This window comes from Lepus europaeus, chromosome 8, assembly GCF_033115175.1.
Source record: "Lepus europaeus isolate LE1 chromosome 8, mLepTim1.pri, whole genome shotgun sequence".
NCBI classification, from domain to species: domain Eukaryota; kingdom Metazoa; phylum Chordata; class Mammalia; order Lagomorpha; family Leporidae; genus Lepus; species Lepus europaeus.
In genome coordinates this window covers 120,230,507-120,248,110 of record NC_084834.1, presented here as the reverse complement: position 1 = coordinate 120,248,110, position 17,604 = coordinate 120,230,507, and the positions used below count along the sequence as shown (strand labels likewise).

At 57.0% G+C, this 17,604-nt stretch overlaps 2 protein-coding genes across 6 annotated transcripts in view; one reads left to right on the top strand and one right to left on the bottom strand.

Moving 5' to 3' along the window:
- CRACD (capping protein inhibiting regulator of actin dynamics) overlaps positions 1–14,327 on the top strand; it is a 118,288-nt gene extending 103,961 nt beyond the window's left edge. Inside the window, exons 6-11 of the mRNA XM_062198940.1 lie at positions 1,315–1,497; positions 2,103–2,462; positions 2,526–5,064; positions 8,261–8,451; positions 11,125–11,287; positions 13,860–14,327. Of these exons, the coding sequence (XP_062054924.1) occupies positions 1,315–1,497; positions 2,103–2,462; positions 2,526–5,064; positions 8,261–8,451; positions 11,125–11,287; positions 13,860–14,020 (3,597 nt within the window). The 3' untranslated portion in view covers positions 14,021–14,327. The remainder of the gene's footprint in view (positions 1–1,314; positions 1,498–2,102; positions 2,463–2,525; positions 5,065–8,260; positions 8,452–11,124; positions 11,288–13,859) is intronic.
- Positions 14,309–17,604, bottom strand: part of AASDH (aminoadipate-semialdehyde dehydrogenase) — a 42,845-nt gene continuing 39,549 nt past the window's right edge. For all 5 annotated transcript variants that reach the window (XM_062198799.1, XM_062198798.1, XM_062198800.1 and 2 more), the window contains 2 exons: positions 17,179–17,303; positions 14,309–15,568 (listed from right to left, as the gene is read on the bottom strand). The gene's annotated coding sequence lies outside the window, so the exon portion shown is untranslated. The remainder of the gene's footprint in view (positions 15,569–17,178; positions 17,304–17,604) is intronic.

The window sequence follows — 17,604 nt, the reverse complement described above, 5'->3', positions numbered from 1 at the left end:
CCAGGCCAGGCCAAAGCCAAAAGCTTGGGACTCCATTCAGGTTTCCCACATGGGCGGCAGGACCCAAATACTTAAGCCACCATCCGCTGCCTTCCCAGGCACATTACAGGAAGCTGGATTAAACGCAGAGTAACTGGGACTCGAACCCGCTGTGCTATTAGATGCAGGCATCAAAAGTGGTGGCTTAACCCATTGAGCCATAATGACCACATCTCCACACCTTAAAAAAAATGTTGGAAATGTAGAGGGAGAGAGAAGAAGAAGAGAGATCTTCCCTCTGTTGGCTCATTCCCCAGATGGCCCAGGCAGGCCTGGGCAAGGCCACACTTGATCTGGTGCTCCAGTATGGGATGCCAGCATCACCGGCAGTTGTTTAACCCCCTGTGCCACAAGGCCAGCCCCTCACCAGAGTGCCTCCTTTCGGCTTCTTGGGGCACTCGGGACTCCATGGCTTTGGAGCGATCGTGCGAGACGTTTTTGCTGACAAGACATTCCATGTCCTAGGCACATGTTACAGTCATCCCTCAGAATCCAGGGGTACCAGAGCCCCAGATGCCTCCAAGTCCTTACATGAAGCAGCGCGTGGCGTTTTCCTAGAACCTCTGCACGTCCCCCTGTACACCCTAGGTCACCTCTGGAGGACCTGCAATACTTAGTACGATGTAAATGATAAGTAACTAGTTGTTAGACTGTCTTTTCAGGCAGTTGTATATGAAAAAGCCTGACCACGTTCCGTGGAGATGCATTTTTTTCCCAGATAGCTTTGATGTAGAATTGCTTGAATCTGCACATGCAGATCGCTCCGTGATGTGCTTAAATGAGATTTGCTGCTTGTGCATCAAGGAGTGTGACGGAAAGAGGAACCAGACACCTTTCCTGCCTGGGGGGCTGAGGCACACGCGCACGGGTTCTGGCAGCACAGACACGACCTGGCCCAGGGTTCAGCAAACTCATCGCTCAGGCTCTGTGACCACAAGGCCTCTGTGGCGCGACTGCTTTGCTTAGAGCACCACAGAGAGTGGATGTGGCTGGCTGCCACTAAGGCGGTCCCCCAAAGCAGGCTGTGGGCAAGCTGCATTTACTCCAACCCTGAGTTATTCAGAGGAGGGAATTAGGCCAGGAAATGTTAGATGCCCACAATTAGTCCACATCCTGCCTTCTGATTCCAAATCCAGTGTTCGGCCACCGTACAGGTGCGCCACTCCCTGGCCCCGGCTGCCGAGGCAGGTGCACACTCACCCTGGGGCTGCCACGCTGGGGCTCCCTGCCGTTGTCTGTGGGTCCAGACTGACTCGGCCTTCATCTGCACTACAGGTGGCTCCGGTGAAACCGTCCCGGCCAAAAAGGCACTTCTCTTCCGCCGGCACCATCGAAAGTGTCAACCTCGATGCCATCCCCCTGGCCATCGCCCGCCTGGACAACAGTGCTGCCAAGCACAAACTGGCCGTGAAGCCGAAAAACCAGAGGGTGTCCAAGAAGCACAGGCGGCTGGCACGGGTACGCGGAGGCGCCCGAGCTCACTGGGCACCAGCTCTCCCGAGCTGCTTGGGGCCAGGGTGGCGTGGTACAAGGATCTAGGGCCCTCCCCACTGGGAAGGTAGCGAGTGGCAATGTGCAAGGACAAGCGGGCCCGTTTTCTTTCTGCCTCCTTTCTCAGGCTGGGGGACCGCAGAGGGGGACAGGACCTTTTGTGGGGCTCCACAGTGCTGCGCAAAGGCAGCCCGGCTCTGCCTGCTGTGGCCCCGCCACAGGGCGCTCGCGTTGGCCAGGCTGAGCTACAAGAAGCAAGGCGCGCTGGTGAAGCCCAGGTCTTTTTTCGCTCATCTCCCTGATGCTGGGCTGATGGCTTTCCTATTGCCCATCCATACTAGGAGAGAGGAATTGGAGGTGACAGGCAGGGGCCGCGGGGCCAGACGCAAAGATGACGCTCTTCCCTCCACCCCAGTGACTCCTGCTCGCTGTGGCCGATGCCCGAGGAGCCCTGCTGCTCTCCATGGGCACTCCTGCCCCTCCTGGGTGCCCGGGCACCTGTGTCGTGGGAGGAGGGGCGTCAGCTGTCTGTGGGAAAAGTAAAGGGCTAATTGTTTCCCTTCCACCATCAGGAGACACCGGACGAGCGAGACGGCCTTGAGAGTGAGCCCGGCCGACAGCAGAACGGGCACCCCGGGGAGGAGCAGCACACCTGGCTGCCGGGCTCCGAGCAGCAGCAGAGACACCAAGAGGACTACTGGCGAGAACTCGAGGCCAAGTGCAAGCGGCAGAAGGCAGAGGCGGCCGAGAAGAGGCGCCTGGAGGAGCAGAGGCTGCAGGCGCTGGAGAGGAGGCTCTGGGAGGAGAACCGGAGGCAGGAGCTCTGGGAAGAGGAGGGCGAGGCAGCGGAAGGCTGGGCGGAGCGACTGCAGCTAGCAGCGGAGCCCAGGCAGCCGGGCCCTGCACAGCCGGAGGAGGGAGAGGGCCCGGCGGCTGGAGCCCAGAGGCAGCTGCAGGAGGAAGCCTGGCAGCCGGAGCAGCTGGGGCAGGGAGAGGAGCTGGAGACACAGAGGAGGCAGGAAGCCAACAGGCTGCAGCTGCGGGAGCAGGAGGAGCTGGAAGCCGAGAGGCTGCGGCTGCAGGAGGAGGAGGCCAGGTGGCTGGAGCAGCTGAGGCAGCAGGAGGAGCTGGAGGCACAGAGAAACGAGGCTGAGAGGCTGCGGCTGCAGGAGGAGGAGGCCAGGCGGCTGGAGCAGCTGAGGCAGAGACAGGAGCTGGAGGCACAGAGAAACGAGGCTGAGAGGCTGCGGCTGGAGCAGCTGAGGCAGAGAGAGGAGCTGGAGGCTGAGAGACTGCAGCTGCAGAAGGAGGAGGCCAGGCGGCTGGAGCAACTGAGGCAGCAGGAGGAGCTGGAGGCACAGAGGCGTCGGGAGGCTGAGAGACTGCAGCTACAGGAGGAGGAGGCCAAGAGGCTGGAGCAGCTGAGGCAGAAGGAGGAGCTGGAGGCACAGAGGCGTCGGGAGGCTGAGAAGCAGCAGCAGCTGCAGGAGGAGGAGGCCAAGAGGCTGGAGCAGCTGAAGCAGCAGGAGGAGCTGGAGGCACAGAGAAGGCAGGAAGCCAAGAGACTGCAGCTGCAGGAGGAAGCCAGGAGGCTGGAGCAGCTGACACAGGAGGAGCAGCTGGAGGCACAGAGGCGTCGGGAGGCTGAGAAGCAGCAGCTGCAGGAGGAAGCCCGAAGGCTGGAGCAGCTGGGGCAGCAGGAGGAGCCGGAGGCTGACAGGGAGCCCGGGGAAGCACCGCCGAGGCCCGAGGAGGAGAGACCCCCCCAGCCAGAGGACAGCGGGGGCCCGCGGAGCCTGCGCGGTGACTTGGGAGAGAAGCGGGAAGAAGGAGAAAACCCGGAGGAGCGCAAGCCGGAGGCGGAGCCCCCGAACCAGCGGCCCCGCGGGAGCCCGGGTTCCAGGAGCGAGGAAGAGCGGGCCCAGGTGCGAGAGCCGCGGGCCGCGGTGCACCTGGAGGGGGCAGCCGGGGAGGCAGAAGCTGCCGCCCCGGAAAAGGGCCGCCGGGTGGAGGAGCTCCGGTGGCAGGAGGTGGACGAGCGGCAGAGCATGCCCAGGCCCTACACCTTCCAGGTGTCCTCAGGAGGCAGGCAGATTCTCTTCCCCAAAGTCAACCTGAGCCCCGTGACGCCCGCCAGGGACACCGGCCTAAGCCTCGCGCCCCAGGAGCCCAGGGCGCCCCCGGCGTCGCGCGCGCTGCCCGCAGCCCTGAGCGTCCCGCACACGGCCATCCTGGTCACCGGAGCCCAGCTCTGCGGCCCGGCCGTCAACCTGAGCCAGATCAAGGACTCGGCCTGCAAGTCCCTGCTGGGCCTGTCGGAAGACAGGAAGCACGGGGACGTCGCCCCCGGCGACCCCCGGCAGGGCAGCGCCAAGACGCGGCCGTCCCAGGAGCGCCCGGGCAGCGGGGCGGCGCTGGCCGAGTGGGCGTCCATCCGCTCGCGGATCCTGCGCGCCTCGGAGGGCGACCGAGAGCCGGCGAGGCCCGGGGACGAGGCCCCGCGCGGGAGCCTGCGCAGGCCCGCGCCGCCGGGCGCCAAGTTCTCCATCAAGCCCGCCTGGCAGAAGTTCTCAGACGGCGGCGCCGACGGCCCCAGGCCGAGCGTGGAGGCCGAGAGCACGAGGAAGAAACCCGCGCCGGGGCCGCCGCCAGCCGCCGCCGCTGCTGCTCCCGAGCCCCGCAGGAGCCCCGAGGAGCCGGCGGCGCCGCCGGAGCCGGCCGACGCCACGGAGGGGTGCAAGTTTGCCAAAGACCTCCCGTCCTTCCTGGTCCCGAGCCCTCCTTACCCTGGGCTGAAAGCGGCGGCCCACGCAGAGGCCGCGGCCACGTGGAGCAGTGAGGCCGCGAGGGACGTCGCCAAGCCGGAGCCCGCCACGCCGGCCGGGGAGGAGAAGGCCTCGCCCTTCGGGATCAAGCTGAGAAGGACCAACTACTCCCTGCGCTTCCACTGCGACCAGCAGGCCGAGCAGAAGAAGAAGAAGCGGCGCAGCAGCACGGGAGACGGGGCCGAGGGCGCGCAGCCCGCCGCGCCGAGCCCGGGGGCAGATGCGGAGGCCCAGGGCGCGGCCCTCCAGCGCGGCCCGGCCCAGCCCCCGGAGAGGAAGCCAGCGCAGGTCGCCCGGAGGGAGGCGGCCGGCAGCCACCCTGCGCCGGAGACCCAGGCCGGGGCCCCTCCGGCCCCCGAGCAGGACAAGGCAGCCACCAGAATGCCGCTAGCGCAGAAGCCGGCGCTGGCTCCCAAGCCCGCCAGCCAGACCCCGCCGTCCTCGCCCCGCTCTAAGCTGAGCAGGCCCTACCTGGTGGAGCTGCTGGCGCGCCGAGCCGGGAGGCCCGAGCCCGAGCCCAGGGCGCCGTCCCAGGAGGGCCAGGAGAGCAGTGATCACCGGCCGCCTTCGCCACCACCCCCTGACGAAAGGAAGGGGCCGAAGAGGGAGGAGGAGGAAGAGGGGGCGCCGCAGAGGAACCCCGCGTCCCCGCCTGCTCTCGCAGCTCCGCAGGAGCAGCTTTCCCAAGCGCCCGAGGCGGGGAGGAGAGGTAGGTAGAGGTGCGGGGAGGTGGGGACGGGCACTTCTGCTGCAGGTCGCACAGAGCCGGTGCCGCTGGCCCCGGGGGCCCCCTCTCCCCACGAGACACCCACTGGTGAGTGGTGGCCGGCTCTTTTCAGTCTGAGATCTTGGAAGTGCTACCCCGCTCTGCCGTCTGCAGTGCGCACCTGGTAGGGTTAGTCACGCAAGTAATGAGGGAGAGGTGCTGAGGGTGCATTTGGGTGGGAAAGGCAGAGAGATCTCCCGTGATATGGTTCACCACCCGAATGCCAGCAGTAAAAGCCGAGGCCGGGGCACAGCCAGGAGCCAGAATTCAGTTGGGGTCTCCCATGGGGACCCCGCTACTGGAGCCCTAGTCTGCTGCCTTCTACGGTGAGCGTTAGCAGGAAGCTGGAATTGGCAGCATTGCTGGGTGAACCCAGGTGCTCACATGTGGGATGCAGCTGTCCCCCATTAATGTCATTTGTCCCTGGTGGTAAACACGAACGCTGTTGGAGGGAACCCAGCAGCTTGCTTTAACGAGGCTCCCAAGCAAGTGTGACTTAGTATTTAGACCAGAATTCTTTTTCATAATAGCTTGACATGGAAACCATTTAGAAGTTTTAGAAAGAAGTGTTAGACCATGCTTGAGTGAAACACAGAAACTTGTCAAGCGAGTCCCGTGTACGTGCAGCTTCTCAGAGGAGCAGGCTGCTTGAGCGGGGAACTCCGAGACATTTTGCTTAACTAAAGATTCAGCAGAGAAGCCGGCGCCACGGCTCACTAGGCTAATCCTCTGCCTTGCGGCGCCAGCACACCAGTTCTAGTCCCGGTCGGGGCGCCAATCCTGTCCCAGTTGCCCCTCTTCCAGGCCAGCTCTCTGCTGTGGTCAGGGAGTACAGTGGAGGATGGCCCAAGTCCTTGGGCCCTGCACCCCATGGGAGACCATGGGAGAAGCACCTGGCTCCTGCCATCGGATCAGCGCGGTGCGCAGGCCGCAGCGCGCCTACCGCGGCGGCCATTGGAGGGTGAACCAATGGCAAAAGGAAGACCTTTCTCTCTCTCACTGTCCACTCTGCCTGTCAAAAAAAAAAAAAAGATTCAGCAGAGAGACCTCCAGTTCAGTGTTTTTTGAATACGTCTGAAATATGTTGGTTTTCTCGTGTTAGATCTTTGTGGATAGGGATATCACGGTGCCCCAGGTTCACTCTAAGGATGAATTCCCTTCGTACAGTGGTATAGATCTGGAGAACAGAGTGTGCCCTCCTTTTTTTGCTTCTTGTGTTTTCTGACCCTTTGGTTTTTTTCCTCATCCTCAAATGAGATACGCAGTGCAGCGGTGGGCGTCTGCCTGGTGGTCAGACGCAGAGATGCTGTGTCCGCATCGGAGGGCCTGGGTCAGTGCCCAGGCGGCTTCCTCACTGCAGCTCCTGCTTGAGTGGACCCTGGGAGGCAGCAGTGGTGACTCCAGTGGGGCCTCTGACCACCCAGGTGGGAGACCTGCATTAAGTTCCTGGATCCTGGCTTTGGTTTTTTTAAGATTTATTTATTCGAAAGTCAGTTACACAGAGGAGAGGCAGAGAGAGAGAGCTCTTCCTTCCATTGGTTCACTCCCCAATTGGCCGCAACAGCCAGAACTGCGCCAATCTGAAGCCAGGAGCTTCTTCTGGGTCTCCCACATGGGTGCAGGGGCCCAAGGACTTGGGCCATCTTCTACTGCTTTCCCAGGCCATAGCAGATAGCTGGATCAGAAGAGCAGCAGCCGGGACTCGAACCGGTGCCCATATGGGATGCCGGCGCTTCAGGCCAGGGCATTAACCCATTGTGCCACAGCACCAGCCCCCTAGCTTTGGTTTTACCAGTGGGTAGAAGATACAGCTCTCTGTGTCTTTGCATTTATTTTAAGTTTTTTAATTGATTTTTAAAACTACATGGTCCAGTTGACTGAGAGCCCAAGAATAAGCTTCTGGACTGGCGTACATAAAGTTGCATTGGATTTCAAAAGAACAGGATTACAGTGAGCCCTTAACAACTGAGGTGGTGTTTGATCCAATCTCAGGACGATTCCATCTGAAAGTGCATTATTTTTACTTAACAGAAAAAGGATGGGGGGGGGGGGTGGACAGGTCTCAGATATAGAAAGCTGACCTTTGTAGCATGATTACCACATGCCGTGCTTTGTCTTACATGTTCTGAGACCCAGATTTCGTAATTTTCATGTCCCCTGATAACGCATGTGCCCTTATCATCTCCACTCTATAGATGAGAGAAAGCTGGGAGAGGTTGGAGAGCTTTGTTAAGGCCACAAGGTCGCACCCATCTCTACCCAACTGCAGAGTCCAACAGTTGCCCTCTGGTGCCAGGCACCTGTGTGGTGGTCCCCCAGGTGAGACACATGACTGCAGGAAGTCGGAAGAGGCAGGGTCAGCTTCAGCTCGGGCACTAACTGCTGGGTGGTCTTGGGCGCAGCACTTGTTCATGTGGCCCCTGGCACTCACATCCACCACATGAGGGCGCTGAATCACAATCACGGGTTCCCCACCATGATCTTCAGGGCTCGAGGCTCCGTCAGGGAGATGAGCACCCCTTTTTTACCTTTCGAACACTGGGGCTCAAGGGTGGGCCTTTGGCCTAGTGGTTAAGATGCTCACATCCTACTTCAGGGGTGAGTACAGTGGCCAGCTTCTGACTCCAGCTCCCTGCTAGCACGGACCCTATGAGACACGGTGATGGCTCCAGTAACTGTGTTCCTGTATTGAGTTTCTGTGTCCTGGGTTCTTCCTGACCCAGTATCAGCCACAGCAGCCATTTGGGGAGCAAGCCAGCTGAAGGGAGCTCTGTGCATGTGTCTCTGCCTCAAATATATGAAAGGTTTTTAAAAAAATTCTTTTTATAAATTGAGGTTTCACATAGGATGCTGCTTAGGGGGAAAAGATTTCATTGGTAAAAATGAACTTCATTAGAATAATGCATTTAAAACAATGAGCCTAGTCCCTTTCTGGATGCCCTGCGGGCCTGATAGACCACGACACTGAAGATTTTGGTCAGAGACTTTCCTTCCCACCCCGTGGGGCTACCCAGGCTTCTGCAGAGTTCACGGGCAGTATCTCACAGGTTTTTTCACACACCACACGTTCTAGGGATGAGGAGCCAAGCTGGGCCGATGCTGAATTTCACCGCAAAGCTGCCTTTGTCTCTCCCGACAGAGAAGCCGGTGCTGCAGAGCAGGCACTCTTTAGAGGGCCCCAGACTGGCAGAGAAAGCTGACACCGCGCAGCCGCTGTGGATCACGCTAGCGCTGCAGAAGCAGAAGGGGTTTCGCGAGCAGCAGGCCACCAGGGAGGAGAGGAAGCAAGCCCGCGAGGCCAAGCAGGCGGCAAAGCTCTCCAAAGAAAACGTGAGTAGCCTGTTCCACTTGCATCTCGCCTTCCTGGGCTGGTTTTGTCAAGAAGACAAAGTGCTGGGGAGGACGTGGAAGAAACGGAACCCTTAGACTATAGGTGGGAATGGAAACTGGCACAGCCATTGTGGAGGACAGTGTGGAGGTTCCTCCAGCTAACCCCAGAACTGCCGTGTGAGCCAGCGATCCCGCCGTACACCCACGGGGGAAAGCAAGCAGTGTTGAGGCAACAGCCGCACCCACAGCTGCCTGCAGCACTGTTCACAAAGGCCACCAGGGAAACACACTGCGTGTCCATCCACCGATGGGAGCGTGGGAATATTCACAGAGGACTGCTCAGCCACAAAACGAACGGCATCCTAGTGTCGGCAGTACCGTGGCTGGACCTGGAGGCCACCATGTTGAGTGAAATAAGCCAAGGACAGAAAGACCAGGACTGCGCGATTTCACTCATGGGGAATCTAAGAACGTTCATCTCTCAGGAGTGAAGAGCAGCATGGTGGTCACCATAGGCTGGGAATGGCGGCAGGGTGGAGGGGAGATGGGAAAGCTGACGACCATGTGCCAAGTTATCGCTTGACAGGAGAAAGACGTTCTGGTGTTCTAGTGCACAGTAGAGGAGCGGGGTGAGAACATGTACTACATAGTCTACTAAAAACGATAGAGGATGGTCAGTGTTTTCAGTATGAAGAACTGATAAATGCCTGAGGTCACAGATATTTTCTAGGATTCGGACATTACACACAGTACAGATATTAAACAGGGGCTGGCATTGTGGCAGTGGTTTAGGCCACCGAGATGCTAGTTTGACTCCTGGCTGCTCCACTTCCAATTCAGTTCCCTGCTAATGTGCTGGGAAAGGTGGCAGAAGGTGGCCTTAGGCCATTGCCACCTACGTGGGAGACCTGGATGGAGTTCCAGGCTCCTGGCTGACTTGGCTCAGCCCCGGCCAGTGTAGCCATTTGGGGAGTGAACCAGTGGGTGGAAGAACAATCTGTTTCTCCCTCTAACTCTGCCTTTAATTTTTTTTTAAAGACAGTATCCCTGGCCGGCGCCGCGGCTCACTAGGCTAATCCTCCGCCTTGCGGCGCCGGCACACCGGGTTCTAGTTCCGGTCGGGGCACCGATCCTGTCCCGGTTGCCGCTCTTCCAGGCCAGCTCTCTGCTGGGGCCAGGGAGTGCAGTGGAGGATGGCCCAAGTCCTTGGGCCCTGCACCCCATGGGAGACCAGGAGAAACACCTGGCTCCTGCCATCGGATCAGCGCGCTGCGCCAACCGTGGCGGCCATTGGAGAGTGAACCAACGACAAAAGGAAGACCTTTCTCTGTCTCTCTCACTGTCCACTCTGCCTAAAATAAAATAAAAAAAGACAGTATCCCATAAATGTACAATTTTCATGTTAAAAATAGATTCTGTTAACAAAATATTTTTCTATTAATTTTTTTTTTTGACAGTGAATAGTGAGAGAAACAGAGAGAAAGGTCTTCCTTTTTGCCGTTGGTTCATCCTCCAATGGCTGCTGCAGCCGGCTCATGGAGCTGATCCGAAGCCAGGAGCCAGGTGCTTCTCCTGGTCTCCCATGCGGGTGCAGGACCCAAGGACTTGGGCCTTCCTCCACTGCCTTCCCGGGCCACAGCAGAGAGCTGGCCTGGAAGAGGGGCAACCGGGATAGAATCCGGCACCCCAACCGGGACTAGAACCCGGTGTGCCGGCGCCGCAAGGTGGAGGATTAGCCTGTTAAGCCACGGCGCCAGCCAAGAATCTATTAAAGTATTTTAATTACGGCCAGTGCTGCGGCTCACTAGGCTAATCCTCTGCCTGAGGCGCTGGTACCCCGGGTTCTAGTCCCAGTTGCTCCTCTTCCAGTCCAGCTCTCTGCTGTGGCCCAGGAAGGCAATGGAGGATGGCCCAAGTCCTTGGGCCCTGCACCCACATGGGAGACCAGGAGGAAGTACCTGGCTCCTGGCTTCGGATCGGCACAGCGCGCCAGGCATAGTGGCCACTTGGGGGGTGAACCACCGGAAGGAAGACCTTTCTCTCCCACTGTCTAACTCTGCATGTCAAAAAAAATTTTTTTTAATTACAACTTTTTAAAAGCTCAGGGATGAAGAATACTGCTATCCCTTGTTACCTGCTGGGGATTAGTCTAAGACCCTCAGGTCGCAGGTGTGCTACCTGCATGCTGTGCCCACCCCCTATAACCCTTAATCTTCTCTAGGTTCCTTAGTATAAAGCTATGTAAACAGTTGTTTATTGTATTATTTAGGGAATACTGACAAGAACAGAACGTATGTTTAATGCAGTATTTTCAGCAATATTTTCAACCTGCAGCTGACAAGTTTGAGCGTGCAGAGTAGGCAGAGACAGAGGTGGAGTGGACTTAGGGCAGAGCAGTAGGCGAGCATCCCCACGCAGGGAGCAGCCCTGGCAGGAAATCGGACTTGGGTCCCTTACCTGATGTGCCAAAATCCACGCAGCCCTGACAGTGGGGTGTGCACGCGACACAGTTCCACAAGAAACGCGAAGCTCCCTGAGCTGTGGGTTAAGGGGAATCAGAGCCCCCAGGTGGTGGGGGCTGGGGTGAGCACGCACTTCTCATGCTGCAGTCCAGCTTCCCCTTGGCGCGTGTCCTAGGGTGCAAGCACGCTGTCCCCGTCTCTGCCCGCCCAGGTCAGTGGCAGCCCGCAGCCTGGAAGCAGCGGTATCAGCAGAGCGGGCTCCCTGCACATGTCTACCACTCCCCCAGATGAGAACAAGCCCGAGACGGCTGTGTCCAGGCTGGAGCGCAGAGAGCAGCTGAAAAAGGCCAGCACGCTCCCCACGTCTGTGACAGGTAGGAGCAGGCCTGCTGGGCCTCCCCTGCAGCCACGGGTTTCCTCCCCTGACCCCCAGCACAGCCCATCACACATGGCCCAGGGCCAGCTGTCTGCCACCACTCCCCACTGCAATACACGCTGGTAAGTGCTTAACTGCTCTGCAGGGAGCAGAGACCCCTGATGTGGCGCATTAGCCAGCTTACGAGGAAACGCGCCCAGCCTGGCCAGTGGGCAGCTGCTCAGGTGATGTAGGTACCAGCTGGCAGCATTTCAGGGGACGCTGGACAAGGCAGTGGCCGCCACGTGCCCCTTGCTGCCTGGCATCCCACGGTTAGGCTGATTGCTTCCTGCAGCAAGGTGGAGCCATCCCACAACCTCCCAGCAGTGGGGAACCTTTTCTCTGCCGATGGCCATCTGGGTATTTATAACCCAAGCCCTACAGAGTCATCCACTTAAAAACTAGGCTCTGCAGGAAGAGACGTTCCAGAAAGCTTGGGAGAAAGGCTGAAGTGCAGGTCAGGCTTAACGGGGGCTGCACTGTGCTAGGCTCGAAGCCGAGGCTCCAGGAAGGGTGGGCACACAGCCTGCACTGAAGGTGGGCCTGTGGGTCCTTTTCTCTTGGATGACAAAGTTAATTGTGTGCACTGGTGTTTGATAGCGCTGCCTGGAGCTCTGCCCGAGGCTGGCAATGAGCCTTCTGCGTCACAGTGCAGATGTCCTGTGCTTTCAAACAGCAAGTTTCTGATCACCCATGACTCTCCAGAGTGTTCTAGAACAATGACAGTGACAATTTTTACAGACACATAGGCAGGGTGTTCAAAATGTTCACGGAAAATGTCTTATTCAAAAGCTATGCATGGATTTCAAAGGCTTTTGCACAAAAAATAAGCAAGCTGTAAACTGCGAGGCAGAGGCACACATGCTGAGGGCTGCCGTCCACTGCTCCACTCTTCAGTGGCCCACAACCACCCCAGGCCTTAGCTGGGAGCCAGGAATACAACCTACGTCTCCCCTGCGGCAGGGGCCAGCCACTCACCCACTTGAGCGGCACCGCTGCCTCCCAGGGTCCGCCTCAGCGGGAAGCTGGAGTCAGGAGCTCCAACTGGGAATCCAATGTGAGCACTGCGATACGGGATGGGAGCTGCTTAACCACTGGGCTGAACACCCACCCCGGAGCTCACCTCTGAATTCCATGGTTCTGGGGACCTTTAGGAGCAGGTATCTTTAAGTGTTATTTTGTTGAGACGTAAAATGATCCGAAAATTTACGACTCAACGCCTCTTACAGATTCCCAGGAGGAAAGACAAATCTGAACAAGCCCCCTCCCACTTCCCCAGGTAGCAGCGGTCCTCCGGGGGCATCCAGCCCACGTGCTAGGGTGTCTCTACCTTGACTTCCTGCTCCCTGGGCCCATAAGCAACCTCAGGACACAAGACAGATTCACTGCTGAAAAGCCGACAGCCGGAATGCTCCAAAGGGGTCACCCCTGTCTGTTGCTAAAGGGTCAATGCCACTCCCAGGGCTCCTACCTTTAGTTCAGAAGTATTTGCTTTTCTGGCCCATCGGTACTTAAGGTTCTAGAAGCATGTATGTAGGCTGCGGCCACAGAAGCCTGGAAGCCGCAGGAAAGACGGTCACGCGGGCTGCAAAGAAACTAGTGGAGGTGACGGTGCGAGGGCTGCCCGGGTCTCGGACTCGAGGGTGGAGGCCCCCAGAGCTGCCTTGTGGGGCGGCAGCTTTTTAACCTCTCCAGCTTGACCCAAACTGCCGGCTTCGTGGGACTGACTGGCTGGGTGACTAGAGCCGCAAAACTGACCCTTAGTTCTTAGCGTGCAGCCACAGCCTTCGGAACCGGAAGCTGGGCTGGGGGAGGGCACGTGGTGGGGGCAGCGCTGAAGTCCCTGCATAGCGCCCCCCATTCCCTGTCGCAGTACCTGGGTTCCAGCCCTGGCTGCCGCTCACTCCAGCTCCTGCGGACACAGACCCGGGGAGGCAGCAGGTGACGGTGCGAGGAACTGGGTCCCTGCCCCTCACGCGAGAGACTTGGATTGAGTTCCAGCTGGGACTGGTGCAGTCACTGGGGAGTGAACCGGTAGGCGGGAGAGCTCCGCTTTTCCAATAAAGAAGCCTTCTAGAAATCCTGAAATGGGGTCGGTGGGCCGTGGTTGGGGTCACTGTGTGTGACGCGGCCATGTCTGGGCGGCCCCCTTCTGAGAAGGGAGGCCGAGGAGACGCTGGGTAGGGCGACTTCGGTACGAGGAACAAGTTCCAGCGCTCTCGTATAAAATGGTTGCGGCCCGTACACCACCGTGAGCAGATCGTAAACGTGCTCACCTCAGAAGCCGCTGCCCTGTGGAGGGATCGCCAAAGGGCGCGCTGTGCGCAAGGCCGCGCAGTGCCTGCCGGGGCCGCGCCGCGCTGCATTGTGGGCGCTGGCGCATGCGCAGACTGCAGCGCGCCGGGCACGGGACCCCATCCTGTACCTGGCCTGTCGCTGACTGAAAGCTCACTCTGCGGCACAGAATTCTGTTTTAATTTTTAAAACGTGGTTCTGACGCATCCTTTCTCCTTTTCCTTGAACGGACCCAGTGGAGATCTCCGACGCGGCTCCCCCCGCACCGCTGGTGAAGGAGGTCACCAAGAGGTTCTCCACGCCCGACGCCACCCCCGTGTCCACGGAGCCGGCCTGGCTGGCCCTGGCCAAGAGGAAAGCCAAGGCCTGGAGCGACTGTCCCCAGATCATCAAGTAGAGAGGGGCTCGCGCCCCTCGCAGCCCGCCGCCGCTCCTCTCCGCCCTTGTTGTTTTTCTCGGAGGTGAAGAAACCGGGCTGGGAACAGCAGCATGTTAGAGGCTCCAGAACCACGTTTAGGAACGGAACCGGCGGTGGTTACTCGACGAACGTTTGCACAAGCCAAGGGCCTGGTGCCTTGAGCCCCTCCTGGGTGGCAAGAGAAGATTCCGTCCGGGGGCTCCCCCCACGCCACGCACAACGCTTCCTTTTGCCAACCTTCACCACGTCCGATGCTCCGCTCTGAGTGTTGTCCCCCACTTAGCCGGCCCTGGTCTCGGGGTGCCGCCCCGTGTGTAGACACGGGAAGGCCCGTGCTCCTGGATGCAGTCACTGGGACTCGCAGGACCGGCCTGCCCGGCTCCGTGCCCCCGTCCCCCTCGCGGACGCTGCCCACACACGGAGCCGCAGCCCTTCACACCCTCTTCGAGGACTCCCGAAGCCTCTGGCCCCGCGGCTCCCAGGAAGGCGCACTGAAGGTGGCTGCAAGCTCTCGGCCCCTCTCCGGGAACCCGCTCCTGTGCACTGGTTCCCAAGGTGGGAGGCTCCGTCCCAGCCCAGATCCCCAAGGCGAAGTCTGGTGCGAGCCCTGTCAGACTCTGCAGTGAGGGGAGGGGAGCGCAGTCACTCAAAGCAGGAAAAATGCTGGACCCACCCTGCAAACCAGCCATCTGTCACAGGACAGGGCCAGCCATTGGCTTCACGGTCTCTCCGAAGATCCCAGCAACAAGGAGCCTTGGAGCTAAGGACTTCAGCGGAAGCTTTGTTCTTGACTATAATAATTCATCCGTAGGATCAAGTGTCAGCAGCATTTATAATTTAGAGCATTCACCCGGCTACCTTTAAGAACATCGGAGTTTTAAGTGGCCTTGCTATCATCACACACGAGCATACCAAGAAGGGACCTGGCAGGTTAAAAGCCACACGCAGGTACTTTCCCGGATTTGCTTTACTGGAAACAATCCCAGCGGCACCCTCCACCCCAACACATTGCTGGTGCTGTGTACTTCACAGGGTTGGCCGTCTCCGGTTCTTAGATCCTTACTCCACAGTCAGGTACGTATCCTGTGCCCAGTGCGGAGGGAATCGCGTCCTTTCTCCTCTACAAGAACACCTTCGCTTAGTATCCATTACTGCTTGCTTTATGCAGCGTGCCGCCTTCCATCATTTACCTCAAAGGATGGCAGCAGGGTCCCCACATGGCAAGCACGTTCATCCGAGAAGCAGCTGCCCCGTGCTGTCGGGGACAGCTGCGCTCTGCACGCCGGGCTTAAGGCACAGCCACTGGACCTGCAGACTGTTAGCAAGGTTTGGTCTTTTCCTTCAGTGCAGTGGGAAGCAGTTCCTATTGTGCTGCACATGGCCCGCAGCGGAATTCATTTCTCATTTTGGCATTCGTCAGCTCCAGGATTGCCTCACCATTTCGTTTAATGGGACTCTCCACACAGAGCCCCACACACAGTGCTCTGTAGCTCATCACATCCATCCTGTCTGCCTTGGACAGTGTCACTGGAACAGCAGGGAGAGAGGAGGAAGGAGTCAGCTCTGCGCTGCCTCAGGCCATGCGGAGCCTGGACAGCGAGAAGCTGGGCGGGTATTCAAGTTTGTAGAGAGCAGAACTTAAGACTTTATTTTTGGTGCAAGATATCTTGAAACCCATGCATATAAGAAATCTTCAAAGGGTTCATGGAGAATGTGTATTATGAAAAACTGCATGGATTTCAAATATTTTTTTGCACCAACACACTTTCAATTCCACTTTCCATGACGTTTTGAGGTGCCCCTGTACCTCAGTTCGTAATTTCCCGTCTTTAAAAGACAAGCAGACTGAGGGAAGGGCAGTGACAGGACTTCTACCAACTTCTGAAGCGTACATGTTTACCATTTCATTTCAAATTCACCCCAAATTTGCACTAGATACCAATGAAGTGTTATTTTTCTTTTGTCATGTTGCAGCCTTTTCTGAGCAACAAACTATGGGGAAATTCTACAAAAACATGAAGTTTTGTTTTTAATGAATAAATTGCTATGTTAAATACATAAGCTTTTTTTTTTTTTTTTTAATTTTAAACATACACTTCTCCTGGCAAGGTTAGATGATCAACCTCTGTTCATAGACTTACAATAAAACTACAGTTTTGTTTACTTTTTTAAGTGCAATTGTTTCTTATACAAGCGTTATTACTCCTAAATTACCTGCAAATATATAGTCAGTATTCAGTGTCTCGTGACATTTAGTTGGCTTATTTTAAAGCAGAAACAGTAGCTACAAGTGTCTTGCAATATTTTTACCTACAATAAAATTAAGTAGAAACTCAAATACCTTAGTGTGATTTTAATATTAATGAGCTTTGGGTTGTATAAAGTTTTAATGTAAAATGTCCATTATTGAAGGGAAAAGATCTTTCAATAAAAAATATCAACTAGATCTTTGGCACTGGTGGAATTTTTTAAGTTTGTTAATTTTGATGACATCTATAAGCAGTCTTAGTATGTTTGCATAGCTTTTGATGAACAAAACAACTTCAATGAGTTCTAAATGGTATGACTTTTTTTTCATGAAGTATTGGAGAAAAATCGTGAACAGGGGCAAGTTTAATCCTAAATCAGAACTGAATGGTGTAGGTCTCAGAGGATCCTGCCACATGACTGTGGTCATGGACCAGTGTCCTGGCCTCAGCCCAGGGCCTGATCAGGGCGAAGTGAGGCTGCCAAAAAAAAAAAAAGCTGCAGTAATGAGGACAGGCATTTGGCGTGGCACTCAAGGCACCACCTGAAATGGCTGCATTCAGTACTCATTTCCAGGTCCTTGGGGACTTAGCCCTGGGAGGCAGCAGCAATGGCTCAAGTGACTGGGTTACTGCCAGCCATATGGGATACCTGGATTGAGTTTGTGGATCCTGTGTCTGCCTGGCCCAGTCTCTGCCATTGCAGAATTCTGGGGAGTGAACCTGTGGATAGGAGAGCTCTCTATGTATAAATCTCTGTCTCGCTTTCTCTGCCTCTCAAGTAAATATTTTTAAAAATGCAATAACCAGGAGAAATACTACATAATGAATTTTTTTTATAAATGGAAAAAATTCCATGATGGACAAAAATAAGAGCAAGGTCAGCATTACCGACTTTTCCTTTTGCCTCAGGCTCCAGCGTGGCTCAGCAGGGCGCCCTCCTCCCAGGCCAGCTCAGTGGGATGGCAACAGCTCCAAGTGGCAAGTATGGACAGGAAGGCCTGGGAAGCACTGATCTAAAAGGTGGGAGAAGATAGGGCCTTCTTTTGGTCACCCAGAACCTAGATCCCCCTCTCTGGGGAACTGTCCAACACATGGATCTCGGAAGGCTGCCCACCCAACCTCCCACTACACATGAAAGTCCAGCACGTACTTTCCTATCCTCCTTGGTGGCCGTGGAACTGTTTACTTTGAATTGGAACAGACCACAAGGAGAAACTGAACAAAGATGGGGGACTGAGACAGGTGGTGTGGACGCTGGTGCTAGGGAGCAGCATCCAGGGTTAAAGGTGTCAGCAGGCATCAGGCCTTCCATGG